General features: G+C 32.3%; 2 protein-coding genes across 2 annotated transcripts; one reads left to right on the plus strand and one right to left on the minus strand.

Moving 5' to 3' along the window:
* Positions 1-3074: 3074 nt before the first annotated feature.
* On the minus strand, positions 3075-6221 carry LOC133796417 (protein FAR1-RELATED SEQUENCE 8-like). Its single transcript, XM_062233915.1, has 2 exons — positions 6064-6221; positions 3075-5550 (listed from the first exon to the last, which is right to left on the minus strand). Exons 1-2 carry the CDS (start codon positions 6130-6132, stop codon positions 3346-3348), a joined length of 2274 nt encoding a protein of 757 aa, XP_062089899.1. The 5' UTR covers positions 6133-6221; the 3' UTR covers positions 3075-3345.
* Positions 6222-11863: 5642 nt separating this feature from the next.
* Positions 11864-14371, plus strand: LOC133795151 (zinc finger BED domain-containing protein RICESLEEPER 2-like). Its single transcript, XM_062232599.1, has 5 exons — positions 11864-11977; positions 12250-12467; positions 12560-13830; positions 14153-14213; positions 14305-14371. The coding sequence occupies exons 1-5, from the start codon at positions 11864-11866 to the stop codon at positions 14369-14371; spliced, it is 1731 nt and encodes a 576-aa protein (XP_062088583.1).
* The last annotated feature ends 424 nt before the right edge of the window (positions 14372-14795 follow it).

Here is a 14795-nt window from a genome sequence, read left to right on the forward strand (position 1 = left end):
TAAATATTCATCTAAGTGGTAAAAGTATAATGTCCATAAGGGAAAAAGAACTTTTGTGCTAAAAAGTGCTTAAGGTGCCGATCGGATGGTGATGACCGATCGTGTGGCGTGTGGTGCCCGAGTGGATGGGCGTGCCATCCGATCAGTTGTGTGCGCATCCGAGCGGGCGAATGGCGTCCGAGCCAAGGTATGCATCCGAGTGGCAGAGTTGGCAGCAGGAGTTGAATCTGAGCAGCTCGGCATGGTGTCTGCATGATGTCCGAGCGGGCGTGCGTAGGGGCCAATCGGATGGTGTGAGCGTGTGTCCGAGTAGAGGGTGCCGAGGTTGTCGATGGCATGCATCCGAGGAAATAGGCCCATTGGCCGAGAGGTTGTTGGTGCACCCGAGGAGCCTCATCAAGCAGGCATCCGAGGGGCTGCGCTGGGGTTCCGAGGGGCAGTCACGAGTTGGTCCGAGCGGAGGCATGCGTGTTCGACTAGCCAGCGCGCGCGTTCGAGGTGCTAGGCCCATTGGCCGATCGGGTGCGGTGTGTGCGTGTGACCGAGGAGCTAGGCCTAGTGGCCGATCGTGTGCGGAGTGTGTGTGCGTCTGAGGAGTTAGGCCCTGTGGCCGAGCGGTTGTTGATGGCACGCATCCGAGCTAAGATGTACGTCCGAGGGGCCAGCGCATATTGACCGATCGGTTAGGGTGTTGGTCTGTGGTGACCGATCGGTGGGCACAAGATTCATGCCCGATCCCTTTGTGTCCGAGGAATGCTCGAATATTCAAGCAAACAAACAGTCATGGCCGATCGGGCATGGGTGTTTTCCCTAAACCCTTTTTTGATAAAATGTAGATCCCAAATAGCATGGACACAAACACATATCCTCACCCAAAATACACAACAACAAGATCAAAAAATAGAATTTGAAGAAATCAAAAGACAAGTTCAATCGTGGGTTTACGTGAAAGTTATCGAACGGATGGAAGCTTTTGGATGACCTCAAAAACATTTTGCTAGAAGAAAAGTTTATCATACGAGTAAATCATATAATAAACTTTGGGGGCAAATGTTATTCCCAAAATTTCAGTTCGATGATGTGGCAATCAGAAGTGACAAGTGGCAATGCATGGTCAGTAAAATGCACATTAATAGTCAATAAATGTGTTGGCTCTTCGGAGTTGTGATAAAGTGATCTAACCGATCTGATAGAATTTCTGTCCGACCGGTGAAGATTTTTGACTGACCAGTCAAGTGTTATGCTAGACCAGAGAAGTTTCATGACCGACCAGTGAGGTATCTGTCCGACCAGTCAGGTGCTTGGCCGACCAGTCAGTCTGTTTTGCTAAACCAGAAATTGTCATGTTAGACCAGAAATGTGCTAGAAGTGTGCTTTGCCGACGAGAGGTGTTTGCCCATGTCCTCAGTAACAATTTCAACCCGAATCATTCTCAACTGCTACGGGAATCTCTCAGATATCCCGGAATAATAGCCATATTGTTGTAATATTAGATTTATTTATATTTTATTAATTAAAGTCTGTTGGAAGAACCAATGACCTGGTAAAAGGGAGATATTTATGTTCGATCCATGAGCCTATAAATAAATGGCTCATGGCATCATTTTGGGGGATATGATCTTTTTAGACTGAGAAAACTTTCTCGTTTTGAGATTTTGGGGACTATTACTGGGGGCATTCTTGGGGCATTTTCTGAGAGGTTAGAGAGATAAAGCTTGTATTATCTAGAGAGATAAACTCTATATTTTTCTACTTGCAGTTAAGAAACTTAGTTGGCTTAAGTTCATCTGATCTTAAGTGTAGGCTAAATATATCACAACTCCAAGTGGATTAGGCTATTACCAACAAATTGGGGCTGAACCACTATAAAATTATCTGTGTCGTATTTTTCTCTTGAATGTTCATTGTAGTTTTGACGTCTACTCGTCGTTGGCCAAAATCGTGGTCAACATTAGGAAAGCAACCAAAAACAAAACAAATATTAGAAAATTAAATGTAAAAAAAAGCAACATAATAAATAGGCTTGAAATAGAGGGGTTTTTTTCTCCTTTTTTTTTAAAAAAAAAAGCTTGAAATAGAGGTTTTATTGCACACATTAAAACAATGCTCAGTCAAGATTTTATTATCAATTGTATTGTTTGATGAACTAACATTTTTCATGAACTAATACACCTTATTATTATTTTTTAAATATTAATACACCTTATATTAACATTTTTTATTGATTTATTATGCCAAACTTTCAGTTTGATTTTTTTGTTATTCAATGTCGTTAACTCGTAATTTCATTATTAATGTAATAAAGGTTCAATTTGTATTAGGATAAATAACAAATAAAATAAAACCTTCTATATTTCTTCATATTTTTTAAGGTAAACCTTTAATTTGTTTAGAAAGTCATTATGTGTTCATATTTTGAGTTATAAGTCCTTGAAAAAAACAACACGTCTTTGTATTTAATAAAAAACGACAATATTTTTTCTCAAGGCTCAAGGAGAAGGAATTTTATATAGTATTTATCCTGTTTGACAGAAAAACGAAATATAATAAATAAAGAAAACATTTACTCCAAAGAAACTGTCCTTGTAAAAAAACATGAAATTTCGACAAATATTACACTTACTAATATTTATTTACTTGGGATTTTTTTTCCTCTAACAACTCATTCATGTAATTTTATCTCTAATATATTTTAATATATCTAAGTTTAAGGTATTGCATTCAATTTCATTACAAGAGAGAGAAAGAGAGAGAGAGTCATGGTTAAGAGGGGTAAGCCAATAGTGGTGTTTGTGATAATGTTACTTTATGTAGTGCAAACCCAAGACTAAGATCCTTTCCATACCTTTCCAGACTTCAAAACCAGATTATCAACTTTTTAAACCCCACTTGCATTATTTGTATGACCATCAATGGAAGAAACTGTATCTATGCAAACTCCATACCAGCCATAATCTTGTTCAGCAGTTAAGACAGACATGAAAGACCGAATTCGAGCTTGAAGATGTAGAACAGATAGTTAGCAATCGAATGCAGCAAACCATTCAAAGCATGAGTTAGTTAGAACCATTCAAAGCAGAAAATGGGCAATTTCAATAGAAAGAAATAAAGAATCATGTTAAATACAGACCTGGTATACCAAGGCACTAGAATTGGTTCAACGTGTTTGCTGGATTTACTTAAAAGCTCAAAGGTTTCCACCAAGCAAGTAGATTTAATTAAATATCTCTGTTCCAAGAGAGAACCGCGTCCAAAGGCAGCTATCTATGATGAAGGGATTGAAAGAGAAAGAGGCAAAAAAAAAAAAATTGCTAGCTACAAAGAATTGTACAAAATTATTAATTACTATACATGTTTGTCTGCTACAAGACGAACCTTATTCAAAGACTCCTTAAATGCTTGCCAAGCAACCATATAGTGATCTTGAGAAACCACCCCTTCCTCAACAGCTTGCATTGCTCGTCTGTACAAATGATCAAACCACTGAACTGGGTTTGTGATATCAACATTATTGGAGCCAAGATCTGGTACATACAAGCGCTTAAATTCCTTCCTCCATCGAGATAACATATACTGAAATGGGATTTCTTCTACGCCATTATAATTGAGTATGCATAAGGCATGTCGACATAAATAGCCTTTGAAATTGAAACAGCTGCAAATGCAGCGAACTTCTGCGCCTGTTTTGTCATACACTACTTCAAAGTTCCGGACATCCCTCATAAGTTCTTTCCCCTCGCTATCTTTGACCATGTATGTCGCAATTGATCCATTTGTGTGAACTTGGGTTATGTTATAACAAGAAGACATCATCACAACCTCATCTTGGAACTTTCTGAATACCTCTTTTGTATAGAATTGCGAAAGCTGCAACTCATAATAGCACCTCGTTTTCAATATGGGGCTCAAATCTCTTGACTCAAAATCATCAAGTGCTTCTTTCTGACGTTTCTTTTCCAAGAATAAATCATACACATCAAAAAAGTCCTTCAAAGAAGTTTTCTCATGCACATAACCATCAAAAATTGAGCTCCCGGACTCATCCTTCTGGAAATAGGACAATCCAGCAAAAAAGATGTCCTTTGAGTAAACTGGAGCCCATCGTTCTCGATCATCATAGAGAATCCGAAGCCACTCCTGATCCCTGAGTCCGAAGCGCTGGATCATATCTTCCCAAGCCATTTCAAATTCCTCTACTTTCAGAGAGTCGTACACAGTCCTAATAAAATGAATCTGAAATGCCTCGTACTCTTGCAATGCTCCCAAGCTTTCAAGAATACTTTGCGCTACATTTGCCAAACATAAACGATGGTGAGCCCTAGGAAACACCTCTGCAATTGCATTTTGCATGGCCTTGCACTGATTTGTGATGATAGTCTGAGGAGGGCGGCCAGACAAGCATGTAAGCCAAGCTCTAAATAACCATATGTATGTGTCCAATGTCTCATCTGCAAGCAAACCACAACCCAGCAGAATGTTCTGCCCATGGTGATTTACACCAACAAATGCAATAAGTGGAATTTCATAGTTATATGACAAGCATGTTGTGTCAAATAAAACTACATCATTAAAGTGACCATAGGCACCCCTAGACCTGGAATCAATCCAAAATACATTCCTTAAAAGCCCTTCGTCATTGAAATCCATAACATAAAAAAAATTTGGATCAACTAGTTGAGCCCGACAAAAAAAATTCTGAATGAGTAGTACATCTCCATTTTTAAGCTTCAAGTTCAAGGAACTAGACCGATCATTTTGGCTGTTAATTTCTCCTTTGTTGGAGTTTGAGCTACCATAGCTAACTGTGTCAATGGCAGGTGCACGATATAACTTGATAGTTCGTACTTCAACATCAAGTGTTGGCTCCACCTTCCTTTTTGCCCCAGCGTCCATCCTCTTATGTGACTTGGAGTTTTGAGCTCTTTCAGGATCAAACAAATGGTTGTGCTCAAGCTTAACTTCATCCACCCTCCATCTGTTAGATTCCACTAATCTCAATCTTATCATAGCTAGACAGCCTGTTCTTGTTTCTTTCCTACGACTGTTAGCTTCTTTAACTGTTTTGAAACCCTCACAGTTGCAACAGAGTACTGCACCCCGCTTCTCTTTACTGTTCCGTTTGGTCCATGATGACTTAACCCGAATAGCAAATCCAATCTCCTTAGCATAGCAGTTATAAAAGTTGTAAGCATCATCATAAGATTCAAACTCCATCCCTACAACAGGTGGGGGATAGACCTTCCTTTGAGATGTCCCACTTCCGTCATCAACTATGCTAGCATCATCCTTGTTGTCATCATGTCCGTTGCCTTCAATGTCAAATAGTTGTTCATCTACATCATTTTCATGGCCATTGCCTTCAATGTCAAACAAGTGTTCATTTGTATCATCTCCATCATCTTCATGGCCATTGCTTTCAATGTCAAAATAATGGTCGCTTTTACCATCCATTCCATTCTCATGGTCATCACCATCAATCTCAAACAACTGCTCACAATCATTTCCTTCCTCCTCAAGCAGATTCTCACTATTCTGAGAACCTTCATCAATCTAAAAAAAAAAACAATCAATATAAACCATGTTCCAAGGGAAACTAGCACCTAGACGGTAAGAATGTATGCATATTTGAATTTGTACCCACACAGGACCCATAATCCTACCATGAAGGTTATTTTAAGCTAATACAGCTTAATTATAACATGATCACAAAATCTTAAACTTTTGCAGAAAACAAGGAGGAATGAGCATTAATTAGAAATACAAGAAATTCTTTAGAGCATCCCAAGATTGCGCATTATTATTAATTAGGTTCAACCAATTGTCAGTGACTACCAATTAGAACAAGGAAAACGCCAATTACCTTCTTACACCGTCATAGCCGAAATTAAAGCTTAATCAATTTAGTGCTGCACTTTAACGATTCCCTAACATTGTTTCCTCAAATTCAACAATAAAAACTTGAGTTTGAAAGACCAAACGAAAAAAAAAAAATCCTTGAAATTTTCTAAGAAACCAAACATGATTTAATATAAAAATTGAAAGTGGAGTAGATTAGAGACTCACGGTGATATGGAGATCAGCGTTGGATGATAGCGACGGGTCGTTCGGCGAAAAGGCGGTGTCGCCGGTCATCCTTTTGGCGGAGAGCTTCGCACAAACGCCTTCTGTCAAAGTCTGTGATTCTAGTGTTGCCCTAAGCTTGCTGACTGGGCTTTTTTCTTATATTTATTTATGTGGAAATTACATTTTATATGGACTTTTTATTGAAGTTTTAAAAAATATGGCTTTTTTTTCAGCATAATTTTTTTATGGCTTTTTATACTTTTTTATCATTTTTATGGCTTTTTTTTTTCCATATTTTTGTTAAAATTTCTAATTATGCCATATCTTTATTACCATTGAACTTTTTTTATTCAAGTAGAATGATAGTTTTGTAATGTCATTTTATTTAATTTTTTTTAACTTTTCTATAATACATTTTTCATGGAAAAAAACTTACATTTCCAGTTATTATTAAGGGTAGTTTTTATATTTTTATATTATTTTATTTTAACTTTTTTATATTACTTTTTATATTATTTTAGGTGTCATCAAACCAACTAAATAAGCATGAAGCAAGAACTGTCATTGGTATTTTAAAATCATTTTAAAAAATATCTTGAAAACTTCCTCCTGCCATCTAAAATCAACCAGTTCTCATAATGATTTTCCTTTCCTGTCCATGAGATTTTTATTAGTTCTGACAAAATATTGGTCATTTTTCTCAAGAGCCTCATCAATAATGCAAAACTACAAAATTTAGAGAAAAAGTTTACTGAATGTTACTGAGCATATTAAGAAAAAGAAATGCACTAAAGGACATTGGTACAATTAAAGCACCATAACAAATAAATACACATATATAGACATAGCAAGAGGGCATATACATTTTGTCTTAGTATTATAAACGATGGGGACCACCCTTTTGGGTTTTTTGGTAGGTTGATAATCAGGCTCTATTATATATATCTTAGCTAACTCCTATTCTTGGGTCCTACTCTAAGATTGTATTAGCCAAACACTTGGGGTAAGCAAACAATCCCTTTGACTTTCACATTATGTAATTTCTATCGAATTTCTTTAATTCCACTCCACACAAATGATTTGATATACTACTCATTCTTAACAATCACAATATATTTACTTATCTTTTTTGCACTGTTAATTTACTTGGAATGAAACTTCCCCATTACTAGAATTCTTTGACTCCTAAGTCAAAATTTGAATTAGAATTCTTTTTATATAACTAATTTTATACTAATTTGTTTTTTGGTTGTTTTGCAAAAATCTATATATATTTTTTTGTGATATGAATTGTATTTATTATTTTTTATTTATTTATTATAAACATTTTTTTTCTTATTTTTATATTGTATGTTTCTTTTTTCAAATCCTGGGTAAGGTAACCAGTTACTTGATTTATCTTTGACAATTATGTAAAAAAAAATCCTAAAGCTAGGTTAAATAACATGTACCAGGAAGAGTAACTAGTTACCCTGAGAGAAGTAACCTTCTGCCATAAGAGGGGTAACCAGTTACCATAAGAGGAGTGACGGGTTACTCTTATTAAATATGAAAAGAAACATCAAATCTGAATGAAAAAGAGGAAGAACACTTCTTTGAAAAAAGGAATAAATAACTATGATTTTAGTAACATAGGTAACTAGTTACCATAAAGAACCCATAAATATATACACACATCATAACATGAAGGTAACCAGTTACCCACAGAAATATACACACAAAAAACGTGAATGTAAGCAATTACCCCAGAAATATACATACAAATAATGGGAAGGTAACCAGTTTCCACAAATTTGAAGATAGAAAAAAAAAATCAGATCCACCCCTTCTTGTCTCTCTTCTTCTTCATATAATTTTTTTTTCTAGATTTGAATGTTCCCATCAGGGTAACTAGTTATCCATTCATGTTTGCATATTTTTATTAGTTTTCTTTCCAAATTTTGGTGTTCCTATAAGGATTACAGTAAAAAGAAAATGCTGAAAAAATTGATTTGAATTTTTATATATAGTGGAAAAAACCATAAAAAAAATTACAATAATAAAAGATAATACATAAAAAATAGTAAAATAATTATGTAATGTTAAAATATGTGTGAAAAAAAGGGAAAAAAGAAAATGGAATGAGAAAAAAATAAGTACAAAAAAAAAAAAGAAGGAAAAAAAACTTAGGAAAGAAAACTAAAAAAAAATATGAAAAAACAAAACAAAAGAAATGATGAAGGAAAAAATAGATGAATGAATAAAAATGAAAAGAAGAAGAAAAATAATGGGAAAATGGAAAGAAAAAATTGAAAAAAAAAATGGAAGAAGAAAAAAAGAAAGAAAGAAAAAGCTCATATGTTTGAAAAATGAAAAAAAAAATGGAAGAAGAAAAAAAGAAAGAAAGAAAAAGCTCATATGTGTGAAAAAAGAAAAAAAATGGGAGAAGAAAATAATAAATACAAAAATGAAAAAAAAAAACTGAAAAAATATGAAAAAAAAAACATTACAAATGAAATAAAAAATTTGATAAATTAATAAAGAAGAAGAAGAAGAGGAGGAAGAATGGAAAAATGGAAAGAAAAAAAAAAGATAAAGAAAAAAATTGGTAGAAAAATAAATAAATAAGTAAGGAAAAAAGAAGAAAAAAAATAACTGAAAAAATAATTAAAAAAATTGAAAAAAATAAAAAAATAAAATTACTTTCAAAATCAAAGAAAATATAACTATGATAAAAAAAAAGTAACATTTCCATATTTTAGTTAGCTACTAATTGTGTTTCCCATATTTTAATTTTGTTTTTAATAAATTTTCCCATACAAATTAAGAAAAGTATAATTCCCATATTTTTGCACATTGATGGTATAAAAGCCATATTTTTGAAAAATCCCCTTTATTTATTTATTGGTCCATCAATTTGATTATATTGTATTGGGAAAATTACACACATTACCGCATGTGGCAAAAAAATTTGAAATATACGGTATGTTATATTTATACCGTTCCATATTTCAAATATATGGTATTTTTTTATTTGTGGCATTCGGCAGTGCAAGAAGTGGTTAGTGGGTGTGGTACCTATATCCTATTAATATATAATTTTGAACTAACATATATATATATATATATACATATATTTTTTTCCACCGTATCTATATCCTATTAATATGTAATTTTGAACTAATATATTTTTTTTTTTTGTCAAATCAACTTTTTTTTAAATATTATATATCAAATCACTTTAATATTTTTAATCAAATCAATACAATTTTAATCTTATATTTTAAACTATTTTAATTATATTAATTCCTATAATACAAATATTACAATTTTCATATTATATATTTTAAAAAAATCTCAATACTTTAATTTTTTTTTTTGTCTTTTTCTCTTCAATCATTAGTTCATAGATACTTTTGTATGATAATAATAATAATAATTACAAATAAATTTATTTTACTTATAAATATTTAAAATATAATTATTAATATTAAATAAATATTATACTTTATTAATATAATACTTACATAAAATATTATATATTTAATCAATATAATCTATTTCTTTATTAATTGTTACAATTTAAATATATATATTTATGTTTCTTGTTCAATGCAATTTAACATTTTTGTATATACTAATTATAATATTCTTTTAGTTACAGACTTAGTTTTATATATTTTTGTTACAAATATGTTAACTAAATTTACAACTTACTTTTTGAAAATATTAGTCACAAATATAATTTTTTTAGTTATAAAATTAGTTATGTAAACCATTGTTACAAAATTAAAAAAAATTAGCAAGGAATTATTCTATAAATGTTGTCTACAAAAATATAAAACTTGTGTTACAAATCTGTAAAACTTGGTTATATATTTATAAATATTGTTTACAAAAATGTTTTTATGTAACATGTAAATTCATAGTTGTCGTTGTCTGTAAAAGCTTGTTACATGTTTGTAACATGTAAATTCATAGTTGTCGTTGTCTGTAAAAGCTTGTTACATGTTTGTAACATGTAAGTTCTTATTTAGCATTTCTCTATCATGTTGTTTAGGGTTACAACTTACTTTTTGAAAATATTAGTCACAAATATAATTTTTTTAGTTATAAAATTAGTTATGTAAACCATTGTTACAAAATTAAAAAAATTAGCAAGGCATTATTCTATAAATGTTGTCTACAAAAATATAAAACTTGTGTTACAAATATGTAAAACTTGGTTATATATTTATAAATATTGTTTACAAAAATATTTTTATGTAACTGGTTTACGCATCTGTAAAAGCATGTTACAGGTTTGTAACATGTAAGTTCATAGTTGTCGTTGTATGTAAAAGCTTGTTACATGTAGGGATGCACAAAAGCTCCACGGGGACGGGGATCCGCCCCTAATGGGGCGGGGATTCCACGGCTTGGCGGGGATCGGGGCGGGGACGGGGCTAATATTCTTTACCCGATTCGGGGACGGGGCGGAGTCGGGGATAGTACTCCCCACCCCATTTCGTCCCCGATTATGTATATATATATATAGTATTAGGAATTATATGTAGTATGTATAACGGTATAACTCTATTTCTATATATATAATATTAATTATAATTAAGCTAATTTCCTCTTTGATATATCATTTAATGCATTAAATTTCTGGTTTTATAACAATTAATGCATTAATTCAAATTACACTATTTCCTATATATTAAATACTCTAGCTGTTATAGAATATGGATGGACTCCAGCCACTCCACCGATTATGCTATTGCTAACTGTTTTATATGAATATGAAAAGTCTTTTTGAAGAGTGCACTTCAGAGACTAACCCTAAATAATTATTTCATATATATTTGATATTAGCCTTTCTATCTAGTCCACTCTCCAATCTTTAGTCCAACTACATTATATTTTTTCTGTAAAACAACAACCTGTTCATAACTTGTGAGTTGTGAGTCCTCGTGATCGTGAGTCTTAAACAGAGTAGGAAGCACTATATTTCTTAACAACTCGTGGCTGCATCAATAAGGAGGAGTAGACAAAGGAGATTATTCATTGACTAGAATGGTAAGTATTAAACTATTAGTATTATTATTGTATAAGGTACTCTGTTTATGTATATTATTTAATGATAAAAACAGAGCTTTTTATCTTTTACGGTCAATATACAATGCTCAATATAGACATTAATAAATTATATACTTGAAAAAGGATTTGTTTATTTATTGGCAAGTAACTACTATTCATCTTATATGTATGTGTGCATGAAGTTTTGACCACGTAATTTTATACATAATCAACAAAAAAAATGAATTTTTATATATACTCATATAGGTTTTGTACTTTTGTGGATGAGGGTAACTCTAGAAAGATTGTCATATGACTATATGAGCCTAGAAAATTGCATATTGCTATTAAATAATTTATTTAATAAATATATTATAAACTAGATAATGAATTGATATGCAAAACCTGATATATATATATGTATATTATATTTTTATACAAAACCTAATATATATTATTACATAGACGTATATGACACACTTGACACACTTTTTATTTGAGTATTCTAGTTTATCTGTATATGCAAATAATATAGTGTATGTGAATATAAATGTACATCTTTTTAAGTTTTCGTAATTAATTTTATATGTTTAAAAGTGTATACTTTGAATTTTTATAGGAAAAAATGACTGAGATTGGAAGTCCAAAAGAAGACACTCCATCAACATATGGACAAAATGAAGACACTCCATCAACATAGGTCACAGGACCTATTGACCTTGATTCATCAATTCCTTCATCTCCAAAAAATGATGAATCAATGACAGCAACCCAATCAAATGTTGATAGCGAGAAAACTGAGACAAAGAGAAAACTGACTTCCTTTGTTTGGAATCATTTCAAGAAGCAAAAAATTAATGGAGTTGACAAAGCTGTTTGCAACTATTGTCAAAAAATATTAGGAGGATCAAGCAAAAATGGAACAACACATTTGCGTGATCATTTTAACATATGTCCTCTTAGGAAGCATCGAGATATAAAACATTCAATCTTAAATCCAAGTAAGAAGAAGGATGGAAGTACTTCACTAGCTGCTCACAACTTTGATCAAGAGTGTTCAAGACACAAACTTGCTAAAATGATTATTTTGCATGAGTATCCACTCAATATGGTTGAACATCATGGATTTAGAGATTTTGTCAACAGCCATTTTTCAAGAATGTATCTCGAAGTACTATTAGGAGGGATATATTGAAGATATATGAGAATGAGAAGACCAAGACAAAGAACTCAATTAGTGACAATTGTAGTAGAGTTGCAATCACAACTGACATGTGGACATCAAATAATCAAAAGAGAGGGTATATGGTGGTGATTGCACATTATATTGATGATTCATGGAATTTGCACAATCGAATTATCAGGTAATAAGATAATTTGTATAATATTTTGTATTTTATGTGTATATTTAATATGAGTGTGTGCTAATTAATTACTTTTTATTATATGCATTCAGGTTTATATATGTGCCTGCCCCTCATACTGCTAAGTTATTAGCAAAAGTGTTGATGGAGTGTTTGGTTGAATGGTCTCTTGAACGTAAGTTGTCTACTCATACTTTAGATAACTGTACTGTGAATATTGCCATGAAGGATCAAATGAAAGAAAAATTGAGAAATGCTTCTTTACTAATGAAAGGTGAATTAGTTCATATGAAATGTTCTGCTCATATCTTGAACTTGATTGTCCAACAAGGATTAGGAGCAATTCAAGGTGCCATAGAAACTATACGTGAGAGTGTAGTTTTTTGGACTGGTACTCCAAAAAGAGTTGAAAAGTTTGAAGAGGCTAAGAAAGGATTATCATGTGCAAGCAATAAAAAGCTAGTGCTTGATTGTAAGACTAGGTGGAATTCTACTTATTTGATGCTTACTAGTGCCATTGTTTATAAAGATGTGTTCAGTCGCTTAATACACACTGAGAAAAATTACAAAAAAGAACCTAGTGAGCGAGATTGGCTTTTGGCAAAAGTTATGTGTGAGAAACTGAAGTTGTTTTACCATGTCACTGAGATGTTTTCTGGGACCAAATATCCTACTACTAATCTATTCTTCTCTAAGATTTGTGATATTTGGTTGTTGCTTAAGGAGTGTCTTAAGTCTTCATACGATGAGATTAGGATAATGGCATCAAATATAATGGATAAATTTGAGCAGTATTGGACTTCCATTCATGGCATATTAGCCATAGCAACTGTTATGGATCCAAGGTTTAAGATGAAATTGATTGAGTATTATTTTTCTAAAATTTATGTTGGTGAATATCAAAATGAAGTTGAACGAATTAGAATGTTGTGCTATGATTTGGTGAAAGAATACAAACCAAATGATGGAAAAGAAAATCTTCCTGATCCTTTATCCAATGCTTCTGGAGTTGGAGGGGATAGTGATGGATATGTGGATCCTTTAGCTGGTTATGACTTGTTCGTTAGTAGTACTTCTAAGGTGGATACTTTCAAGTCTGAGTTAGAGTTCTACTTGGAGGAAGCAGTTTTGCCTAGGAGTGAAGAGTTTGATATTTTAGCTTGGTGGAAGACAAATGGTCTTAAGTATCCAACATTACAACAAGTTGCTAGAGATGTTTTGGCTATCCCAGTGTCTACAGTAGCTTCTGAGTCTGCTTTCAGTACTAGTGGAAGACATGTGACTCCTTGTCGTAATAGGCTTCACCCGAGTATGTTGGAGGCATTAGTATGTACTCAAGATTGGCTATGGGATGAGAAACTAGGTATGTTTATTATAAATTACTCTTATTATTTATTTTTCTTTTATACCCAAAGCAAAGAGCTTATAAAATGACATATTTTATTTTTTTTCTTTGATGACAACAACCAAGTATGCAATTTTTTATCCATAAATATATATATGTACATTCCTTTTATTGAAACGTGGTAAAATTCAACTTTGGTCAAAAAAGAAAAACAAAATTGGTGAAAGCTGTATATTGGAGATAATCTCTTTGAAACATGGATAGTATTAGTAATATACATATATAATTCTTTTTGAATCATCCAGATTTCTATAATCAGATTTCTTGTTGAATTTTTTAGATGCATCAAAAATGAGATTTCACATAGTACATTCTTTGATGATGTTGAAGATGATGAAGCGGTAAGTTTAGCATTAATTATTTTTTTTGTTTATATTATTATTTTTTTTCTTTAAAATATATTTTTACTTATAATTGAAAATTTTCTTTTAGGGTCCAAGTTTTGTGGATTTTGATTCTTGAAGAAAGAAGGCTCTTGAATGGTGGTGATGACTATTAGTTTTCAAAGTTGAAGATGAAGATGTTATTACAATTTATTAAGTTTGTGTGTTTGTTTGGACTTCAAGTTTATGTTTATGGTCTTTAAGTTTATGTTTATTGATTTTAAGTTTATCATTGCAAAGTTTTTAATTTTGGAACTTATCTATATGACTATCAATTATGGAATGAAGAATTTAGTTTTATGTTGTTTTAATTTGGTGTTTACAAATATTTTTTAATTTTGAAAATATAAAATATTATTTGTGTTATCCAACTTTTTTAATAAACGGGTCCCCGTTATAGTGTTCATTACCGATGGGGATTCCCCACCCCGTTCCCCGCCGGGGAATGTGCGGGGACGGGGGAAAATAATAGGGGTCGGGGACGGGGACGGGGAATGCATTCCCCGCACCGCCCCGTCTCCATGTGCATCCCTAGTTACA

This window comes from Humulus lupulus, chromosome 8 (genome assembly GCF_963169125.1).
Source record: "Humulus lupulus chromosome 8, drHumLupu1.1, whole genome shotgun sequence".
NCBI classification, from domain to species: Eukaryota; Viridiplantae; Streptophyta; class Magnoliopsida; order Rosales; family Cannabaceae; genus Humulus; species Humulus lupulus.

Excerpts from the sequence above, each read along its gene's own strand:
- LOC133795151 (XM_062232599.1), top strand. The coding sequence starts at position 11,864 with ATGACAGCAACCCAATCAAATGTTGATAGCGAGAAAACTGAGACAAAG. Across the intron at positions 11,978-12,249 it reads TTAATGGAGTTGACAAAGCT|CCATTTTTCAAGAATGTATC; the intron begins GTTTGCAACTAT and ends TTTTGTCAACAG. Across the intron at positions 14,214-14,304 it reads ATGTTGAAGATGATGAAGCG|GGTCCAAGTTTTGTGGATTT; the intron begins GTAAGTTTAGCA and ends ATTTTCTTTTAG.
- LOC133796417 (XM_062233915.1), bottom strand. The coding sequence starts at position 6,132 with ATGACCGGCGACACCGCCTTTTCGCCGAACGACCCGTCGCTATCATCC. Across the intron at positions 5,551-6,063 it reads ACGCTGATCTCCATATCACC|ATTGATGAAGGTTCTCAGAA; the intron begins GTGAGTCTCTAA and ends TTTTTTTTTTAG.